The sequence below is a fragment of the Phyllopteryx taeniolatus genome, chromosome 20, assembly GCF_024500385.1.
Source record: "Phyllopteryx taeniolatus isolate TA_2022b chromosome 20, UOR_Ptae_1.2, whole genome shotgun sequence".
In the NCBI taxonomy this organism is placed as follows: domain Eukaryota; kingdom Metazoa; phylum Chordata; class Actinopteri; order Syngnathiformes; family Syngnathidae; genus Phyllopteryx; species Phyllopteryx taeniolatus.
Window position 1 is genome coordinate 4,953,172 of NC_084521.1, and position 22,542 is coordinate 4,975,713.

General features: G+C 41.1%; 3 protein-coding genes across 8 annotated transcripts in view; 2 read left to right on the forward strand and 1 right to left on the reverse strand.

Annotated features, from left to right (window-relative positions):
• The first annotated feature begins 849 nt into the window (after nt 1-849).
• On the forward strand, nt 850-11,813 carry cpa6 (carboxypeptidase A6). Of its 2 annotated transcripts, none has more exons than XM_061757589.1 (11): nt 850-1,104; nt 3,470-3,545; nt 3,658-3,782; nt 4,859-4,973; nt 5,506-5,607; nt 5,672-5,776; nt 6,771-6,881; nt 7,065-7,155; nt 11,051-11,253; nt 11,331-11,415; nt 11,547-11,813. In XM_061757589.1, exons 1-11 carry the CDS (start codon nt 998-1,000, stop codon nt 11,759-11,761), a joined length of 1,335 nt encoding a protein of 444 aa, XP_061613573.1. In that variant the 5' UTR covers nt 850-997; the 3' UTR covers nt 11,762-11,813. The 2 variants fall into 2 exon arrangements, with proteins under 2 accessions (XP_061613573.1, XP_061613572.1); XM_061757588.1 differs by lacking the exon at nt 850-1,104 and adding an exon at nt 1,151-1,415.
• On the reverse strand, nt 7,785-13,052 carry LOC133469932 (trichohyalin-like). Its single transcript, XM_061757590.1, has 3 exons — nt 12,899-13,052; nt 11,772-11,851; nt 7,785-9,711 (listed from the first exon to the last, which is right to left on the reverse strand). Exon 3 carries the CDS (start codon nt 9,709-9,711, stop codon nt 8,506-8,508), a length of 1,206 nt encoding a protein of 401 aa, XP_061613574.1. The 5' UTR covers nt 11,772-11,851; nt 12,899-13,052; the 3' UTR covers nt 7,785-8,505.
• arfgef1 (ADP-ribosylation factor guanine nucleotide-exchange factor 1 (brefeldin A-inhibited)) overlaps nt 12,627-22,542 on the forward strand; it is a 36,409-nt gene continuing 26,493 nt past the window's right edge. For 2 of the 5 annotated variants that reach the window (XM_061757581.1, XM_061757583.1), the window contains exon 1: nt 12,628-12,984. In XM_061757581.1, coding sequence (XP_061613565.1) covers nt 12,861-12,984 — 124 coding nt within the window. In that variant the 5' untranslated portion in view covers nt 12,628-12,860. Of the gene's footprint in view, nt 12,985-22,542 lie in introns of all 5 variants that reach the window. The other 3 variants (XM_061757584.1, XM_061757587.1, XM_061757582.1) reach the window with 2 other exon arrangements.

The window sequence follows — 22,542 nt, forward strand, 5'->3', positions numbered from 1 at the left end:
TGTGATGTGTACCACTAGGGCACGCAGGCTCCCTCTAGTGGTATGTGACAGAATTACTGAAATAAATGTTTAAACTATGTACAGTGGCTTCAATTTTTGTTTAATCCAGTGCAGTGTATTTATTTAGTGCAGTTCAATTGTATTTAACTTTGAAGTACAATACATTTGCATTGAATCTTTTTTTTAACAATTTATTCATAAACATTTATTCAGCTACAATTTAGTTGACTAATGGTTTGAGGACAGATTTTGATTTTTCTAAATTTATGGGCAACTCTGCATAAACTTACAATGGCTTACAATAGTATTACATTTTTGGGAATAAAGCCTCTGTCTGATTTTGATGAACACCTGGGCCTACTGTGCTTCTGTCTTTTGATGTTGGTCATCACGGTGGTACTTGGAGAGTTGAATTTTTTTTTAGCAGGTACTTAAAAAATTAAAGTTTGAGAACCACTGTTAGGCCAATGAAATATTAGATAAGAAAAAGACAGAAATATTAGAAAAAAATATTAGTGCAAAATACAAAAATATTAGCCAAAGACTGATGTTATGAGTTGAAGCTGAGATTTTAGTACGGTGTGTTTGTTTTTTGTTTTGTTTTTTAACACCAGTTTATCGCCATTTCTTTGAGGCGAGAATCCGATCGGTTGCGTTGGCGCGCATGCGCACGGGACCCGTGCACTTGGCACCACGTGACCCCTCTCGTCAGCCAGCCAGCCTCCTTCAAAAGTGGGCTGCTGCTTCAAGAGGTGCTAAACGCTTCCCTCCTCCTCCTCTCCTCCTCCTCCTCCTCCTCTTCCTTCTTTCTTGCGCGCACATTTGGCACCTCCTGAGCATCAGGTGTCAAAAAAAAAAAAAAAAAAAAAAAAAGCGAGTGCACTTTTATTCCAGTCTGAGGTGGACCGAGCGGAGGTGCGGACAAAAGTCATTGGAGGAACTTCACTCTGCAGCGAACGCTGACGTTTAAGAAAAGAACATCATAATAATCAACACGATGACAGTGGACTTCGGATGGCCATTTCGTCTTTTTTTGCTGCCCTGTGTGATCATTTGCAGCGGCGTGCTATGTGCACACTCGCTCTACAAGAACCGCTACGCTGGGTGAGTAAAGAAGAGGACCCCCCCCCCCCCCCCCCCCCATCCAGTTTCCATTCATGTGTGGCCATGAGGGATGAGATGCAATTGCAATCAGATGTGCCGCAGCGTAGATTTTCTCATCGAGCGAACAAAGAGAGCCTGTATATGTGCTTTTTGTTGACTCAAGACCCGCATGCATGCAAGGCTTGCAAGAATGTAACACTTGGAACATCCCAACCTGGATGGAGAAGGACATTTTATTTCTTTATTTTAAAACTAGGAACTCATGGGAAGGGAATTCATCTGTTCCCGAGTGGCCTGTTAAAACCTTCAAGGTAGTGAGTGGCTCGAGTAAACTCAACTAAATAAACTTCTCAATTCTGAACTGTCGGAAATTTAAAATTCCAAGGAGTTTAGCGGCACACTGGGGGGAAAAAAACAAAAAAAAACCCTCGAAGATTACATTTGTAATCTTGCACAAATAAAGATGTGCATTTTAGAGATAAAATGTGTATATTTTCGTGAGTAAAATGTTCTATTTTTGACAAATTTTAATATTATTAGAACATACTTGTTTATTATTAAAGTTGTACTATTACAGGAATGAAGTTATTTTATATTTTATATCAGCGCGGATTGATGTACATTTTTTGGGAGGCCGATACTGAATCCGATATTTGGCAGAATAAAATTCCGCTGACCGAATAATCGGCCGACTATTTAAAAAATATATATAATGAATAAAATGACTTCATTTTTGGCCCATTAACGCTTACAACAATAAATATATGAATTACAGGTAGAACATTTGACTGTTTTACAATACTTGGTCATTTAGTATTTGTTTACCTTAACAACAAAGAGAAAAATCTGAAGAAAATGGCCGATTTTTGCAGGTGTTTGGTGATTTGTTTTGTCTGTTTGAATGTCATTATCATTGTCTTATGTTGTAATGTGTTGATGTGTAAAAACATTGATTTGAAAAGGGCTAATATCATCCGGTTAAATCAGCTGGCCGATTAATCAGTCTGAATCTAATTACTTTTAGCGATGGGTGAATACCGATACCAGGTATCCGTATCGGGCCGATACAAGTCTTATTTCAAGGTATCGGGTACTCGTGAAGGCTGCCGATACCAGCCACCGATACTTATGGCAAACAAATCTGACACTGAGTCTTATTTTCAACACATTTTGAAAAATCAAGAATTTTCCGAGATCACCACAAAAAAAAAAAAAAAAAAGCCAAAGAAAAACCAACACAGCCTTTGTGCTCAGTGAAGCGAGTTCTCACGCGCCGTGCGGTCGTCTGGCACGTTCATGCCCTGGATCAGTGACACAAACGGCGAGTATGCCGCATTAGTCAATGGCGCTTTTGATGAAGAGGAAGAGGAGGGAGGCACCGCCACTCGTTTCCTCCTCCATATGCTTTCTCACCAACATATACTGTATATACTAACTCCTTTTGTCGCTTGAACTGACGCCTTCGTTTAGGGCGTCCTGCTTCCTGTGTGACAGTAAAACACTTTAGTGAGCGCACACGCATACACACACACACAAACGCACACACACAAACATACAAACATGGCAAAAACGACATGTGTTTTTAATACAAGAGTATTGTTTGAATTCACAGGGTATTGTGTTACCTTCTGTTTTTTAGTTCATGGTTTTGTTAAAACGTCGTCGTCCCAATGAAAAACACATAGGGATGTCAAATTCATTTTTGTCGCAGGCCACATCGTAGCAACGGTTTCCTTCGGCGGGCCGTTATGAATTTGAACCCATGTAAACATATAGTCGCTCCAGATCACATATACACAACAAACTGATGGCTAACTAGCTTTGAAATCAGAAGCCAGCTATTTTAATATTTATTTTAAAAGTGGGATTGGTAACCAAAAAAAAAATGCTTGCAATACCGCAACGTTATTAAAAGTAAAGAGAATTTGGTATTCGCAAGAAACATGAAGTCGACTCACATGATTTGCCTTCGCGGTCCACATAAAATGAAGTGGCGGGCCAGAACTGGCCCCGGGGCCTTGAGTTTGACACCTGCGACGTACAGAATATCTTTGTTTTTTGTGTGTGGGTTGGAGGATAAAAAAGAAAAATTGGAAAAAAAAAGTGGCGATAAATGCATTTTGTTGAACAGCAAAACGTCTTCGTATAGTTTGGTATGGTAACATTTTCAAACTCACCTCGACTTGATTTATTTATATTTGCTACCTGTTGAAAGTCAATCCCGTAATGACGCTTGACCCTCCGTCATCACGTCCACCAACGATGTCTTCCCATCAGACGTCTGCTGCGTCGCATTCAATAGAAATGATGTTACAAAGCGCTTATGTTGAAGGCGATGGTAACTTTACACTTGTTATTCTCGCAGCGATCAAGTCTTCAGGATAAGCCCGAGTAACGACGAGGACGTGTGCACGCTCAGGAACATTCTAGACAGCATGAAGGTTGGGTCTGTTATTGTAATATGAGAACAATAAGTACATTGTGGACGCTTATATGAGCTGCAGTGTGACACTTATTGCAATAACACAGATGATGTCGTTTTATGCATTTAAGGTGGACCTGTGGCAGCCTAACAGCATTTCTCTGATCAGCCGGAACGCTACGGTGGATGTGCACATCAAACGCAGAGACACGAGACGGCTTCATGCCACCTTAAAGCGGGAACGCATACAATATAGGTGACAACATCTTCTCTCTGATAACTGGATGTCATATTACATTACACTATATTGCATATTTAAGGTCACGTGCTCTGTTTTATACCACATGAAAAAAAGTACATGACAATATTACAAATATTAAGTATTAGCAACCATTGCAGCAAGATAGTCGCAAAGTTACAAGAATATAGTTCAAATATTATAAGTTACAATTTATAACGTTACGAGAAAAAAGTCGTAATATTATCAGATAAACTCACAAAAGTTAGGGGAATAAATGCGAAATATCAGGGGAAAATGTTGTTATTGTACAAAAATACAGTGGAACCTAACAATAATTTTGTACTGTACTGGTGTTCTTAGGCCACAATAAAAGTGCTTTCATTTAACGGACAATCGGATTTAACGGACGACCCCTGTCCCCCTCTTAGGCCATTAAATCAGATTGTCTGTTAAATGTAAGCACTTTATTTGTGGCCTAAAAACACGCAGTAGAGTACCAAATTATTGTAAATAAATATTTTTCAAAAAGCTTAGTTTTAAAGTTTTATATTCAAACTTACCTCACTGGTGCATGAAAGGGTTGCGAAAGGGAGTTCCAACTGGACACTATATTTTGTCCGTTAAATCCGAAGTCCATTAAATTGAAGTTCCGTTAAATCGAGGTTCCACTGTAGTTGTACTGTTAAGAAAAAAAAAGTTTTATCGTGAAAAATTGTGGTTTTACAAGATACTGAATTTTTAGTTATTTATTATGAACGTCTGGTGTGAGTAAAGTGACTATATTGGAAGAAAAAAGTTAGGAAAATGAAGTCGTAATGTCACGGAAAAGCTACATTTGTAATGTTAAGAGAAAAAAGTTTTTTATTGTACAAAAAAAAAAGATATTACAAGAAACAAAATCGTTACGTTATGCGAATAAAGTTGTAATGTTACAAGCTACTAAAGTTTCACAATTTCAAGAAAAAAAAAATTGCTAAGTGAGCCCTCAAAGCATCATAAAACCACAGTCTATATCTTGCAGTGAACATATATTGCAATAATGGCTGCAGTATTCTTGATAACATGACGCCAATCTCCTCCTCCCGCCGCAGAGTTTTCATCACTAATCTGCAGCAGGAAATTGAAAAGCAGACGAGACGTCGCTCGTCTCGCAAGCGCAGGTCAGACAGTCCGTACGACTATGAGGTCTACCACTCCCTGGAGGAGGTAAGCTTCCTTCTAGCTCCTACACAAAAGCATCTACGATACTTAACACAAATTACTTGCGGCGCTTCTCCTTCGGAACCATTAAACGCAGAAATGTGAACATTTGTCCAAGTATTGATCCACACTGCATGGGATGTGGAAATACTTTTTCTGAGAGAGAGCCGAGTCAGCACGACACTGTTATTCTAAAAATTGTTTATCCTGTATGCTGTTCGCCCATTGAGTCGGCTCGACATGAAATCTCTCCTTCTTTCAGTAAAATCAGCCGCTGGAGCCACTTTGAAATTTGGTAGCCGTGTGGATCATGGGTAGACCCACCAAAAAAAGAACTCATGTTGGAAGCAGCCATTTTAGGGACATTTTGGCCATTTCCAGAGTGTTCGTCAAAGATAACTTGTATTGTAGATTTTGTCGAATTGCGAGCAAATTGGAATCACGTATGTACAAGACAAGATGTGCGACACTAAATTGGGCAGCTAAACAACGGCAGTCATTTCACAACAAATAACGCATATTTGTTCCCACCATAAAGGTCCAGAGGTGGATGTTCGAGATGAACACAACTCACTCCGACCGGCTCGACATGTTCTCCATCGGGAAGTCGTACGAAGGACGACCCCTTTACGTCCTTCAGGTAAAAAGCGTAATTGGGACAATTACAAATAAATACTAAAGTGACAACACACATCTGTTGTCAGCTAGGAAAGAGAAGTCGCCCGCAGAAAAAAGCCGTCTGGATCGACTGCGGGGTCCACGCCAGGGAGTGGATAGGGCCAGCCTTCTGTCAGTGGTTCGTCAAAGAGGTAGTCCTACTTTCTTGTAGAAATCTACACGTGAAAATGCTTCAGCCGTGCACGCTTGTGCAAACAATTAAGCAACAACACTCGTTTATGGTCCAGGAACAGGACATTTACAAGTTTCATCACAAACTGAAACTCTTAAAAGTCACGCAGCCAGACCAGAGCCACCCTTTTAAAATCGTTTCATGGCTCACTTAGCTTGAAAGGCGCGTGGCTCGTTTAAGGAGGCCTGTTTTCAATCACGATTTAACATTCAAAAAGGTTGCGAAAAAAGGATCCGCTTCATTATTTGCTGTTACAAAAGTTGCACTTGCTTGTCAATGCTTTTCGCCTGTCGACGACGATGAATCTTCGGCCACCGAAGCCATTTTTCACATCGCAACACGAAATTTGGTATGCTTGTATATCATGAGTAGACTAACAAAAAGGTTTCAAGAGCCCATGCCTAAACAGAAAGAGGAATTCTGACATTTTCATTTGAAACGGCCATTTTCAGTGGTCCTTCTCAGGAAATCCAGCCCCCAAAGCCATTTTTAGCTAGCCGCATGAAATTTGGTAGGCTTGTCTACCAGACAGGAGCCCAAAAAAAGTCTCAAGAACCCATGCCTGTCCAAGTCAGAATTACAGAAGTGTACCGTGTGTGTAATATTAAAAAAAAAAAAAAAAAAAGATATCATGTAGTATCCCGGGCTGGCCACAAGAGATCAGGGTCTCATCGTAGTTTACTGCCAAAGCCTTAAACCTCAACCCTATTTACTGAACTCCAGCATTCTGCATTTTCAAGACCCTGTAAAGAGAATTCTGATATTTCTTTCTGTAGTAAATATGTTTAGAATTAATTTTTTTTTAGATTTTAGTAGTGGTATTTAATTGACAGTTGAACGGGGCGTGGTTTCAGTGCGTTCAGCGTAAGCGTGGATACAATGGCTTGATTTTCACGATTTTCACGGTCTTTGCCATTTTCCTGATATGATTTGCCTGTTATATAAAATTGCAGGCGCTTAATTCGTACCGGTACGACTCGGCGACCAGACGACTGCTCAACCAGCTCAATTTCTACATCATGCCCATCTTCAACGTGGACGGATACCACTTCAGCTGGACTACAGTACCTACTTGCACCAACCCACACACGGGAATAAACAACTATATGAGAATAAACATCTGCACGACCAGAAAAAATAGACAATTTTACAATCCTCAATAATAAAAAAAAAAAAAAGAACACCATAATGCCCTAGAGCAGCATAAATGGCAGGTAGCCGTATACAGTGTTTCATTACCTGTGCAGGATCGCTTCTGGAGGAAGACGCGATCCAAAAATCGCAAGTTCCGCTGTAGAGGAGTGGACGCCAACAGGAACTGGAAAGTCAAATGGTGTGGTGAGTGTGATCACAATGGACACAAAGTGCGTAAAACAGAAATATTTTTTTTAAAAATACATCAATAAAAAGCAGGTAAGTATGTTTGCATCTCCACTTCTGTCAAGTATTAAAAGCAAAAGAAAATTTGATAAAACAAAAACCTGTGGTTCAGTCAAAATGTAATCAGTTCATCCACCTTAAAATAGATAAAGGTAATAAATATAAATTATTACATCGTTGTCATTTTAATTAATAGTATTTACAGCACCTTATGCTATTGTACCTTAAAATGATGTGAACATTATATGAAATATAATTGCTCAGATAAATGTACTTTTAGTTTGTTTTTTTAATAATTGTATTTACGTTATTCTAATTAAAGATATTAAACACAAATTGAAATATGAAATATTTGATTGATTAAATTACATTTGTATTTTATTTTTCAAAGTAATTCAAGATAGTGTAAGGTAAACAAAGTTTTTAATAAAACAAAGTAAATATGAAATAAATTGATGAAACTATTTTAATTTTTATTAATTTTAATTATTTAATAAAATATTCCCTAAAATGGTTTTAAATATAAGAGAAACTAAATAACGGATATATTTAAAATGAATTAAAATGTTTTTCTGATGGACTTGTATTTACCTAATATTACCATAAAAAATTTAATGAACATATTTATGGACTTTAATTAATTGGAAAATTAAATGTTATTTCATTAAAATTATATTTTCAATAACTCCGTTTTCCTTACACTACCTGAAAATCATTTAAACATAACATGTAATGGTTTGAATTTATTTTAATTGTTTTTTTTGTTTGTTTTTTTTTAAATAAAATTGTATTTACCTTATGGTACCTTTACAACTTTATAATGTACAAAACAGTATATATGGACTTCATGACAAGTTATATAGTGGAACCTCGAAGATCGAACACAATCCATTCCTGCGCAACATCCAATTTTTTTTTCCCAGTCATACAAATGTAAAAATAGGTTAACCTCCGTTAACTACCAATCAAAAAATAAATAAAAGCCATTGATAAAGTAAAACAGACTTGGATGTGCACACCGCACTTTTGCGAAACCCTGGACACTCAATGACCTGAAGTCTCCTGAGATCATGTGACCAATCAATTTTGTTCTGTATTTTCGAGGTGTTTGACTTGAAAGGTTGCACTGTATTTGCCATGTTGTTAACCAGTTGTCTCACCCAAAAAAAAAAACCCTCACAAATGCATCAAGTGACAACACTGCTAACCATTACTAACAGCATTCTTTATATAAATTTGTCGGAGAGAGGCTAGCTCGTCTAGCTCGCCTTGCACAGTCTCAGCGTCCAGATGCTCTGGGGTCTCCGGTTAAACTTTTACAAGCTGGGACGTCAACTTCTCAATGTCGTTGAGCAACGTAGCGAGCAATTCGTCCTTCTCCCGCAGGGCCTGGCTGGTGTGCCTCTGCATGTGCTCCCACTCCGCTTTAAACTGCTGCCACTCGCTGTTGATGGCCTCCACAGTGTTCGTGGCGGTTTCCTCTGCGCTCTTTTTGAGCTGCTCGCACTCCTGCATCCAGTACTTGCGCACGTCGGCCGTTTCCTGGCGGGAGGCCGCCAGAGCGTCCTGCAGGTCGCTGGCCTCGACTTGTTTCTCCCGGAGCTTCTCTGCCAAGTCATTTGGTGTCTGAACCTCCTCCAGAGCTTTTCGGAGCATCTGCTTCTCCTCCTGATGGTGTTGGCGCTCCAGTTCAATCACACGCGTGAGAGCGGCGATGGCCGCGGGGAGCTCCTCGTCCACCAGCATCTTGGCCTCCTGCTGGACCTTCAGCTCCTCCTTCAGACGGAAGACAGATCTTTGCAGCTGGGAGGCCTCCGATTCCAATTTGAGGAGCTGTCCAGACAAGGCGGTGTGGTCCGATCCGAGCAGGCGGTTCTCTTTGGTCAGCTTCGCGATCATCTCGTCCTTCTCCATGACGCTCTGGTTCATGTGCCACTGCTGGCGTTCCAATTCCGCCTTGAAGTAGAGGGCGGTGTCGGTGCTATGCCTCTGTACGCTCTCCAGCTTGGCATTAAATTGAGCCGCCATCCCCTCGGCGTGCCACTGCGCGGTCTCCCACTGAGCTTGCAACTGGGCCACCGCCTCCTGCTCACGGACACTCCACCACTGCTGCCACTCGGTGTTGACGGCCGCCACGATGTTCTCAGAGTCGTCTTCCCGGGCCCTCTTGAGCAGGTCGTGTTCTTCCATCCAGTACTGCCGCACCTGCACCGTTTCCCGCTGAGCCGCGGCCAGGACATCTTGAAGGACACCCATCTCGTGCTCCCTTTCCCGGAGCTTCTGTTCAATCGCCGGGGCGCTCCGGTCACTCCTCACCTCGTCCAGAGCCTTCTGGAGCCTCTGCCGCTCCCTGTTGTGGCTCTGGCGCTCGCTGTCCATCTGCGCTCTCAGGGCAGTGATTTGAGCGACCAACTCACGGTTTGAGCTCTCGCTGAAGAAGAGCGCCCGCTTGAGGCCACTCTGTTTGACGTAGCCTCCCTCCGCCACCATCGCCTGGTGCCGTTGGTGGTGCATCTGAAACAACACTTAAAACGTTGACTATACACAGTAACTCAAAGCTCAGGTACACAGTTTTGAACCTGTCAACCCACCGAGTTGGGTTGACTGGCGACTCCTAACCAGTCGTATAATGATCTGTTGAATTACTAGCACAGATATTAGAGCAGCCTCGAATGTGATCTGGCACGTCATAAACCTTGTTACGACTGGCTTTCCCAATCGCTGAGTGTTGGTTGCCATTGGTTTCAAAGCAGGTCAAAAAGGTTTCAAATCTGTGAACCTTGGACACATTTTTGGGAAAGTTCTCCCTTACTTTTCAGGTAAAGCTGGGAATATACTTAATGAATTAAAGCCAGATTCTGAGTTGGCTGAATCGGGGACAATATAATGTAGTCTGGCATCGCTAGGGGAAACAAGTGGACACTCCCAACCGCTTGTACAACAATCTGTTGAATTACTTGGCTATGTACTGTGGAAAATCATGTACAATTATTAATGTTACATTATGAACTTAATTGTTGTGCAAATAGATGACTTGGCTTGATTATCACGTACGATTACACCAACAATTTTAAAGTCTAATATGTTCTCCAAAGGAGAACTCACCCTCCTTGGATAGTCTGCTGTTGATGTGCTTGCATACTCCCCATTGCCCACGCTTGGGCCCGGACTCTCCAGGTTATCCATGCTGTTATTTGCTAATCAGCCATCATTGTTTAGTCTTTTTTTGTCACAAAATAATGCAATGTTAAAAAAAATGAAGACATTTAGATAGTGAAGGAAAGGGAAAAGTTGTGGGATCAAAGCCTTCCAGTCACAAAAGGGCCGATGTAAAGAAAATGTCATTTTGGGGGCTTTGTGGTCAAGGCGCTTACACTTGTGTGACACGTGTGAACGACATGACCTCATCATCTGCAATACAAATACTAATTATGATTACGCACCCACGAATAATAAAGATTGTTAATACCTCTCTGACATTGTCAATAACAACTGAGCATTTTACAAACATAGGAGTAGCGAGCCTTGTTAGCTTACCTGCTAACTAGGGTCACAACATTAGCATTTGGTTAATAAGCAAACAAAAGCATACAATTATTTTGCATATAATGTTTGATTTGGAGCAGACAAAAGTGTGCTTGATTTGTGACTATGGGTGAATTGTTATTTCCCTTAACAAGCTAACATAAGCATACGATTATTAGTCAAAGAATACAAGTACATTGTTTACATTGGAGCAGACAAAAGGTGTGCCTGTTTATTTTGGATGTATTCAAATGACTATGCAGACAGCAGAAAGAGCAAAAAATATATCCCAGATGTAACAAAAAAGGGGATTCGCTCTCTTTCGCAGAAGAGGGGGCTTCCTCTCACCCTTGCGACGACACCTATTGCGGACCCCACCCCGAGTCAGAGCCAGAGGTAAAGGCTGTCGCCAAGTTCCTGCGCAAGCACAAGAAGCGCGTCAAGGCCTACATCTCTGTGCATGCGTACGCCCAGATGCTCCTCTACCCGTATTCGTACAAGTATGCTGCCATCCCCAACTTTAACTGCGTGGTAAGATCACCAAATGAGGAATAATAAACTTGTGGTGAAAACTGTCATTACTGGGCTTGTTTTTTTTTTAATTGCAGGAGTCAGCAGCTCAGAATGCAGTGACGGCACTGTACTCTGCCTATGGAGTCAAGTACAGATATGGACCTGCTTCTACAACCCTATGTAAGTATATATTATTGTACCTAATAATATTATTATTATTACAACAAAGAAACTAAAATTCACAGTTAAAAATAACCCTAATAAATAATAATGTGTAAAAAGTAAGGCGTTTGTGTTTCTCTGTCACAAAGACGTTAGCTCGGGCAGTTCCATCGACTGGGCCTACAGGAACGGGATTCCATACGCGTTCGCCTTCGAGCTGCGGGATACGGGCTACTTTGGCTTCCTGTTGCCAGAAACCCTCATCAACCCCACGTGCACTGAGACCACGCGGGCGGTGAAAGCCATTGCATCGGGCCTGCTCAAGAAGTGTTACACGGATGCCGAAGCCTTCTCGTACATATGAATGCACTCACCGTGTTGTTTTTAGGCCATGACAATACACACCATCAGGACAATAAGCTGCCATTCAAGCACTTGTCGTCATCCAGCAGCACTGTTGGATATAAAAAATATATATATAATGCATCAATATTCAAGCGACCTACTTGCTTGTTTTGGAGACATACATTACAATTGTCTTCATTACTGCATCATTATCTCGGTATGTCTTGGGATCTCATTTGTAAGGATAGTTGTACCTTGTCATTAATAACTCAGGTATAGATCACAAATGTTGAAATTGTGATATTTTAGTAGTGTGGGTACATGTGATCACTTGAATACATTTGTTTTTATATAGTGACGACTTCTATGTTTACTTTTGCTGATTTAAAAAAAATATATAACTACATCAAAACAAAATTTAGACATACAGCACATTATTTTCAAGTGACGTTCGATTGTCGGTATTACTGTATTTAAAACACGCTTGTCATAAATATAAAAAATACAAATATATGTATATGAATATATACAATTACTGGGTTATTGTACTGTTGTTATACTTAAAATAATAGTACAAATATTTATAGTCAAGATGGATATATTTTAGCATACAAGACACATGTTAGCATTTTTACCATGTAGCATACACAATGCTGACAAATGCCACAAAAGTCTTAAGTTTACCCTTATACAATTTCTTCAGTGTTTCAACTCAGGATAAATAAAGTTATTTCCACACATTCAAGCCAAGACGATAGTGTTTTTAATGCGTCTGTGCACAGTTGAGTAGTTGTATATTTTGAGTAGCATTAGCATTAGCAGCATCGCCCGCCGACTGCTGCTGCCTCACTGTGACGTCATTTCCTCTCCAACATGGCGCAGGAGGCAGGTCGTTGATGGCCATCGGACGGCATTGAAGCCCACCTTTTGTGTGTACGCGGGTGTGCGTGACTTTCCTTTTTTGGATTCGCTGCTGCTTGAGGCTCAACGTTGAGGCGAGGGGAACCCATCGTTTTGTGGGCAAGAGCCTGCCCCCTCCTCCGCACTACCATCACCACCTCTCCTCTCCCGAGACACACACACACACACACACACCGCGCCCCGAATTCCGGTGCGTCATGTTTGAGGGCAAAAAGACGAAAAACATGTTCCTCACCAGAGCTTTGGAGAAGATTTTAGCCGACAAGGAGGTGAAGAAAGCCCACCACTCCCAGCTACGGAAAGCCTGCGAAGTGGCACTCGGTAAGTTGTCTTGTTTTTGGTCCCCCCACCTCGACTTCTTGCGTTTGGCCTCATTGATTTAGACACGTCACGCAGCCTCCTTGGACTCATGAACCTAAACGTGTTTTATTTTTTGCCTCCCCCTCCCCGCAAAAATAAAACAAAAAAAACGCCATTTTGTCTTGTACGTGACTTCGAAGCTTGTGTGTTTATCCGACATTCAACGCGGAAATGGTGCAAAGGGGGCTATTTAGCGGTGTTTTGGCGATCTTATAGGCCAGCGAACATGCATTTTTAACCAGCTGTCACTATAGTGGTTATAAACACTTTCCCCGGCCATAAACAATAATTATGAGCCTTTTGATCGCGTGCCATCAAGGCCACAAAGGAGCGGTGTGTCGGCGTCTCTTCCTGGTACACACTAGGGACGCAGTCGCCGTCTCATTCGCTCCCTACGTTACTTCAACGTGTTTGGTCTTTTGATTTAGTGCACGTTTTCAAAAGGTTAAACGTCAGACTTGTGCTGCGACATTTCGACTGTTTTGTCGTCAAATCCCAGGTAGAGTAAAGGAGAAAGGTGACAGCTGTCAGAACACGTTTTAAGCTAGCGCAAAGCTGTTGTCGGAAGTCAATGGAAGGACTTCCGGTTACACATAAACAAAACCTTAACACAATTCATTAAAATATAAGTATATATATATATATATATAAATAATATATATGCTTTGCTGCCTAAATTAACTAACTAACGCGTGTATATATATATATATATATATATATATATATATATACACACACACACACACACACACACACACATCACCTACTTTATATTTTTAATAAGCGACTAAACCAGCTGAACACGACCTCCAAGCTCTTATTTTGAAGTGTTGATCATGTCGCGTCCGGTTTAGATGTAGCCATTCACGCTAGCTGTTTACAGGTGTATCGGCCAAATTACCAGTCCTAATAATCACAATCCCAGAAACAAACATAGGAGTGATTTGTGTTTGAATCATGCTGAAGATGTGTGTGCAGTGTTACTCCACATGGGAATTATTTATGAAGCAAGCAGCTCGGGACAAACGAGGCTTTTGTCCTGTCAAGGGGTGTAATATGATACAGGGAGTGGACACAATGAGAGCATCTTGTGTGGCAAACAAGCACCTGTGTGAGGAGAGTTGGGCGACCTTGAGGGGCGAAACATAAGGCACTCAAGCTAGGTCACACTTGACTGTCCATTATTGGCTTATTGATTGTGTATTGCATCGGTATAAAAGAGAAGCTCAGAGAAGTATTCTTTGAACAACCACTGTGCTTTTGCTGTATGGTTGTTGGTTATTGCAATATTTAATAATAGAGCTGTCAAAATTAATTGACTAACTACTGATTGATCATCACATTAATCAACAACTGTTTTGATAGTCGATTAATTATTGTTTGATTTATAATTGTCCAAATCCTCTGATGTCAGCCTCTTAAGAGTAAATATTCTCAGATCTTTGTAGTCCTTCATGAAAGCAGACTGATTATATTTTGTGTTTAATCAAGATGCATTTGCAAACATCTTCTTTTACTTTGGAAAACGACATTTTTCTCAATTTTCTGACGTTACGGACCACATCAATAACGGAATCATTATCAATTTATAGAAAAACATAATAGTCATCTTAATCTGTTACGAAAATAATCATTATTTACAGGCGTAGTATAAATAACCTGTAATTGACATGTAGTTGAACCTGAAGCAGCCTCAGAAGTGTATATGAAACTAGTAGCCCTTTGCATTAGTCAGTACCCAAGAAGTAGCTGTCAGTTTCAAAAACGGTTGGTGAGTACATCAATCCCAGTCATGTGATATTGCTTAATTGTTGTTTATTTGGTTTTGTGTAATCATTAAACAATACCAGGTAAACAACAATAATCGTGAAAAAATATTTTGCAATAAACTTTAATTCAAAATATTTTTTTATCTGATTGGATTATTCAATGGAAAAATCAATTCTAAAAATATTCAATAGTGACAGCCCTAAATGGTACGCAATTATGAAAGTGTGTAGTTGTGCTACAACAAATAGCAGCGCTACCAATATTAAGCTAGCATAAGCGCCGCAAACAAGGCAATGTTAGCCACGGCTGCTACGCTGGTAGCTCATCTTATTTTTAATAGAGTGTTACTATAACACTATATTTATCGGTTTGAGGTGTTAGTTTTTGCAACGTACAGTCAATTAAAAATAAAAAACAGGTGATAAATGAACCTCTCGAGCAGAAATGTTGCTAATTCCACGTCGGTTCTGAATCCTCTCGGCTGCCTGAGGTCCTGTCGCTCTGCTTCTGTTTGCTAATCTTATGCCCACTTGTTAGCAAATGAGGGATACGCGTTATTTTGTATTTTCGAGAGATACATATTCCTACATACATATTAGTTTCAGAAAGCTCCTGAAGCCCAAGCCAATAGGTCAACACATGGCTGCAAGGGTGTGCAGGTGACCGGCTATGAGTGTGTCCGCGAGTGGATGGCAAATGATTGGCACATTGTCTGTCATGCCTTCTGCTTTTGATAGGTTGTTCTTACTCAGGCTCGGTGCTTTCTTTAAAAAAAAACATATAATATAAATAAATATAATTAACATCAACACTGTGTATAGTGGGGATGAGGCGCTGCTGACCTCGACTCGGGACGTTGTGAGTCGGTGGGGAGAATACTTTGAAGACCTCCTCAATGACACCGACATGCCTTCCCATGAGGAAGCAGAGTCTGGGGTCTCTGAGGCGGGCTCTCCTATCTCTGGGATTGAGGCCACCGAGGTGGTTAAAAAGCTCCTCGGTGGAAAGACCCCAGGGGTGGAGGAGATTCACCCAGAGTTCCTAAAGGCTCTGGATGTTGGGGACAGTGCCTCTGGATTGGCAGTCTGGGGTGGTGGTCACCCTTTTTAAGAAAGGGGGTCGGAGGGTGTGTTTCAACTACAGGGGGATCACACTCCTCAGCCTCCCTGGTAAGGTCTATTCATGGGTGCTGGAGAGGAGGGTCGATCGAGAAGTCGAATCTCAGATTCGGGAGGAGCAGTGTGGTTTTCATCCTGGCCGTGTAGCAGTGGACCAGCTCTACACCCTCGTCAGGGTCCCCGAGGGTGCATGGGAGTTCACCCAACCAGTCAACATGTGTTTTGTGGACTTGGAGAAGGCGTTCAACCGTGTACCTCGGGGAGCCCTGTGGGGGGTGCTTCGGGATTATGGGGTACCGAACCCCCTGATACGGGGTGTTCGGTCCCTGTACGACCGTTGTCTGAGTTTGGTCCGCAGTAAGTCGGACTCGTTTCCAGTGAGGGTTGGACTCCGCCAAGGCTGCCCTTTGTCATCGATTCTGTTCATAACTTTTATGGACAGAATTTCTAGGCGCAGCCGAGGCGTAAAGGGGGTCCGTTTGGTGGCCTCAGTATTGCATCTCTGCTTTTTGCAGATGATGTGGTTCTGTTGGCTTCATCAAGCCGTGATCTCCAACTCTCACCGGAGGGGTTCGCAGCAGAGTATAAAGCGGCTGGAATGAGAATCAGCACCTCCAAATCTGAGACCATGGTCCTCAGTCGGAAAAGGGTGGCGTGCCCTCTCCGGGTCGGGGATGAGATCCTGGCCCAAGTGGAGGAGTTCAAGTATCGTGGGGTCTTGTTCACGAGTGAGGGAAGAATGGAACGAGACATCGACAGGTGGATCGGTGCAGCGTCTGCAGTGATGCGGACTTTGTATCGGTCCGTTGTGGTAAAGAAGGAGCTAAGCCGAAAGGCGAAGCTCTCAATTTACCGGTCGATCTACGTTCCTACCCTCACCTATGGTCACGAGTTGTGGGTCGTGACCAAAAGAACAAGATCCCGGATACAAGTGGCCGAAATGAGTCTCCAACGCAAGGTGCCCGGGCTCTCCCTTAGAGATAGGGTGAGAAGCTCGGTCATCTGGGAGGAGCTCACAGTAGAGCCGCTGCTCCTCCACATTTAGAGGAGCCAGAGGAGGTGGCTGGGGCATCTGATTCGGACGCCTCCCTGGTGAGGTGTTCCGGGCACGTCCCACCGGGAGGAGACCCCAGGACACGCTGGAGAGACTACGTCTCTCGGCTGACCCGGGAATGCCTCGGGATCCCCCCGGAAGAGCTGGATGAAGTGGCTGGGGAGAGGGAAGTCTGGGCGTTCCTGCTAAAGCTACGGCCCCCGCGACCCGACCTCGGATAAGCAGTAGAAAATGGATGGATTAATATAATTAAATATTGGCAATGTACTGCATTTCCTTATAGAATGGCCAGAGCCATTTGTCTCTAATATGTATTCAAAATATGAGAGTACCGATGAGTTAAAAATGTAATAAAATGGTTAATGGAAAAGTATTAATTTGCAGTTTCACGGGTTCCGAAGTTTGGATGACGCACACGGCGATTAATCGGGGTCTATTCGTGTGGAGAACTCTGTTTTAATCCATTGTTCTCTATTGTGCTGCAGATTGGCGAAGCAGTTACTGTTAAAATCTCCCCCACAGCCACCCATTTGCACTGTAGTATGTTAATGTATGTCATATTTAAAGAAAGGATTATCCGGGGTAGATAAATGGAAACTCAAATTAAGCCTCATACAGACAGACTATTCTGCCCAAGCAGTACATTAACAAATGTATTGAATATATATATACATAAATGGTACATTTATAAAGGATGACTGCCTGACCCAGAATACTGAGTGACTTACATAATCTCCTGCCGCTCTCTGGAGTCTCTCTCGCAGGTCACAATTGATGTGGATTCACCGTTTGAGCAATGTCTGTATTGGAGCTGTACCTAATATAGCGGTCATGAGTGTGGAGAATCACACATTTTGTTTTTTTTCTCACATTTTAAAACCGTTCCCAGTTGTCTTAATAATTTGTCTGTGGCATGCTTTTGTTAGAATACCCCATAGATCAAGAATTATAGACATATTTTTACAGCATATTTCTTTCCGTGGTGAAATTGGTTCATTTTAGAGGGTGGATCTGTCTCTTGTAATGCGCCATTCTACCTATAATCTTTTAAGTGAGTCACCGGGAGCGAGCCGAAAGGTTTGGGCAAAACAAAGTACATCATTGTCATCCTCCCTCCCGTTCTGACCTTTTTCTTGGAATGCCAAAATGTCACTCGGCAGTCCTCCGCTCATTGAACGCGGTCTCTACTCCCTGCGCTCTTGACAGTGCAGCTGTTCCTAATGTTTTGGCGTACTTTGGTCTCAGCGAGCCAAGCTCCTCTCGTCTACCGCCGCTCCCCTTTAGCATGGCGGAGTTTGCAGCCGGTGGCCGAGCCAATGGGACTATTGTACCTCGCTGACCATTAAGGGAACATATGCTTCTGCGCACTGTTTGAAGCTTTTCCAGCACAAGCATGTGCGCCCACGATAAGCACTGGGCCGTAAATAAAAGTGTTTGCCAAGCAATGACGCCCTAAAGACGTGTGCAGCCTCAATTACAACAGCTTTCTTCGGTCATTTAACGTTTAAAATGATTGTTCTTTTATGAATCGTATTTTGATTTTCATGCAATTTTTACTTTACATTTTGATAAAGAAAATTCACCTCTCGCTGTAAATGTATTTTTTTCTATTTGTAGAAATACATTTAAGTAAAAATGTTGATTGGTTTAGCCGTTTATTATTTTTACTATTATACATTTTTGGACAGAGGGTTAAAATCCATATGTTGTATATTTTTTTAAATATTTATTGTACAGTTTTCTAAGAAAAAGAAATCATTTATAATACTGCTGTGTATGAAATTAGTTTTGTATTTTTAAACATTTTGTAGCTGGTTTCCTGATTAAGAAAAAATTCTAATTACAAATAATATATTTGTTTATTCAAGTTTTTGTATTATATAAGGAAACGCTACCTTTCATTCTGCTTTATATTTCTCTTAATATCTTGAAAAATACTATATTTATAATTCTTGATTGAGTTACATTAAATATTTACAAAATGTTAAAAGAAAATGTCACCTTTCACTTTGCTGTATGTATTTCTGAGTAGGTTTTTATTTTAGATTCAATATTTTTTTCCCTTAATTACAAATAATGTATTTAATTGAGGTACTGTATTTTTCATTAAACTAATCTAGTTTTGTCTATGGGAATTACACTTTTAGCTCCCCTATGTATGAAGTTTGTTTTAAAAATATTACATGACATTCTTGACTGAGTTTTTTTTAATGAATTATTTTTATTTTTAATTGGGATAATAAATAGCTGTCAAATTTGCCCTAAATTCTCAAAGTCTCAAGACTTTCTGATTCCCCCCCCCCCCCACACCCGCTCCCTCCCTGCTGCAGATAAAGTGCACACACTCTAGCTCCTTGTAATCCCAAAGGTGGCTTGCTATCTTGATAATGAGCTTGCACTTGCAGTGCCCGTATCAGGGCCCGCGCTTGCTCTGAACGCATAAATAATCCTTTTATCTATTCAGAAGATGTTGGAGAATTTATTTATAAATGGTGTGTATTTTGAATCCGATCCCTCCATTCATTATACATCGTCATGTGTACCGTCATGCCTCCTTCAGTCCTGAGACAGGCTATGAATTAATTACTCCGCATGCAGATGAAGAGGAGCTTTTGTCACTGTTTCCACTGTTTATCTGGACGAGCATCCTTGTATTGATTGGTCCACCTCTTTCTTGGCTGCCATCTGGAATACATTTCGTTTAAAGAGGCAATTAGACACCTCACAAATATGTCCAAATTACAATATGACCTATTAAAAATTGTTATAATTTTGTATTTGCTGACCATGTAAAAATTCTGTATAGGACAATTTTAATGGATCATTTTTTTTATCTTTACACACGCAGACATATATAATAAACACCTCCCCCAAATAGCACTCTCCTCGTTACCATCCTCCAAAAATTGAAAAATATGTTCCTAATTTAATGAAAGTTTGGGGGAAATGTCTTGCAAGCTGTACAAGTTGTAATTTGATGAAAAAAATGGGACACTATCACTCTAAAATGGTACAATTTTTAATTTGATGGCATTTGGGTGAAACTATATCTATAAAATAAAATTATATTCATAATTTGATGACCATATTAAGGAAAAACATGCCTCTGAAGTTGTATAATTCGCAAATTGAAGAAAATGTCTGTAAAATATGCATCTAAAGTTATATATTTTGTAATTTGAGAACATCTGGAAGACTAAGCCTTAAAAGTTGTGTAATTTGTAATTTGAGGAAAATATTCAGGAAAACTTCAAAATTGTCTAATATCCCAAATAGGAGTTTGCACAAATAAAGGCCTAACCTCTGATTGACGGATCCCCCCATGAGACACCTCCCCCATCTTCAGTTGAGTACATAAACAGCCCGGTCCTCTATTAGCAGGCTTCTGGCGCATTGTTAATCACCTCATTCTTGCGCTGGCCAATTGCGACGAGCGCAGCGTTCCAGAAGCGCGACGCCAAGTCATTCCGCAGAAGAATTTATGCGATTCATTCATTTCTATAACAAAGCTGAGTAATTAAGGGCTTGTGTTGGCAGAGTGGGGTTGGGAGAAAAAAAACAATCCGCGCCTCCACCAAATTTAATTACTGGCGCGCAACCTTTGATTTTGGTCTGGACAATAGAAATGCCAGGGATCCGCTTGGCTTAATGCAAGTGGCTCCCTCTGTGTTTACATCTGGACTCTGTGCAGTGCTTAAGGGCCCTGAATGTATGTAAAACTTGAGCCGTCATAGAGAGCTGTGTTTCACAGGGTCTAACGATGACCGATGCTAACTAGAGATGGACCGATGTTTTTTTTCAGGGCCGATACGATACCGATTGAGTAGTCAAGGAGGCCAATAACCGATATTTGGAGCCGATATTCATTTGCCGTAAAAGGGAAAATATTGGCATCAAAATTTTGTATCATACAAACTCTAACACTTTGTTTAAATGCCTTTTAGCATATGTTATTAAACAGCTTTTCAGATGTGCAACATGTTAAACGTTTTTTTTTTTTTAATCTTAGACAATAGCCATCTTTATTTTAAAATTGTAACAAAAAGGGCAGGGCGGTCCCAGGCTCAGCAGCACGGCTTAGAAAGTTAAATAAAAACCTCAATAATTAAATACAGTTTCTACAGTAAATAGTTTTCCAAAATTTCAATACAACTGAATGTTAATCTTTTAATTAAAACAAAAAGTGCAGGGAGTTTCCAGGGCCAGCATCATCAGTTCTAAAGCTAACTGAAAGAAAAAACAAACAAACAAGTTTACCCAGTTTTAAAGTGATCTGATGCCCGATTTATTTATTTTAAAGGCCAATGGTGATATGCTTTAAAATAGTGAATATCGGTGGCAATAATCTGCCAAGCCAATAATCAATCTATTCGTAATGATAACATTAGCATATAAATGGCGCTTTCCATATATGTTTGCATTAAGCTGAATGGACTTTCGTGAGGCAAGCTATGTAGTTGTTGAAAATAGATGTGTAATTCTGTTTAGGTTGACAGTAAACTGCAACTGAGAGTGGCAATAAATAGCTCGAAGCCTTTTTGGATGAATTATTCACTCTTTGCCAAACTGCTTCTTGTTGTGAATTAAGTTTAAAAAAAAAAAAAAAAAATGTCCGAATAACTGCTCGCATCTTGAAAAGCTAGCAAGTCAGGTCACTCGTATCTGAAGGCACCTCTATATCTTTGGTTTGACAACGGTTATCTTCTTTTTCCAATTGTATGACATTTCGCAGTGGAGTGTTTGTCGTCCTGGTCTCGCCTCGTGTCTCTTCCTCCGCTTCCTCACGCTGCGTCTAAGCCTGCCGTCCCCTCCCTGCGAGATGTTTTTCTCGCCGCCGGCCTCATGACGCGGTAGAGAGAGAGAGAGAGAGAGAGAGAGCGCGCGTCTCTGGAGAGTTGTCTGTTTAGATGTTTCTACACCCCCCCCCCCCCCCCGATAACCCCCCCCCCCCCCCCCCCAGTGGATCAGCTGCACCCAGGCTGCCTTTTAATTGACAAATCCTCAGCGCTCTTAGGGGAATTTTACCATGTTTATCGCTGCGTTTGAAACTGCTGGAAAGGAGGAAATTTCACACTTTGAGCTTAGAAGGGCCGACCTCAGAGGTCCAGTTGAATCCAAAATATGGCTGATGACCACAATAGGCTTATTAGTTTGACCATATTTCCTCAAGTGTGCATCATCCCACTAAAAGAGAAATAAATGAGCCTCCCTCAAGTCTCCCTTTTTCCCATTAGGAAAAAGAACAGCTGGTAACTGTACTTAAAGGAGACATTATTTCATTTTTCTCACAATTTAAAACAGTTCCCAAGTGTCCTAATAAAATGTAACTGCGACTAGCTTTTTTTGTGTGACTTTGAGCGTGTATTGCTTTAATAGGTAAGGCCTGGCCTGGTGAGTGATGTGGGCGTCAACGAATGAAAGTGTCACGTTGACAGGCTGTTAAGTGGCAAACACGTTTGCGTATCAATGAGTTTATTACGCGTTTGTTTTCTTGACATTTGTTCAATAAAGCGATCGAAAGCTGGAGTTATTCGATTAATCAATACAGCCCGATTTTAATGTTAATGAGGCGGGGCA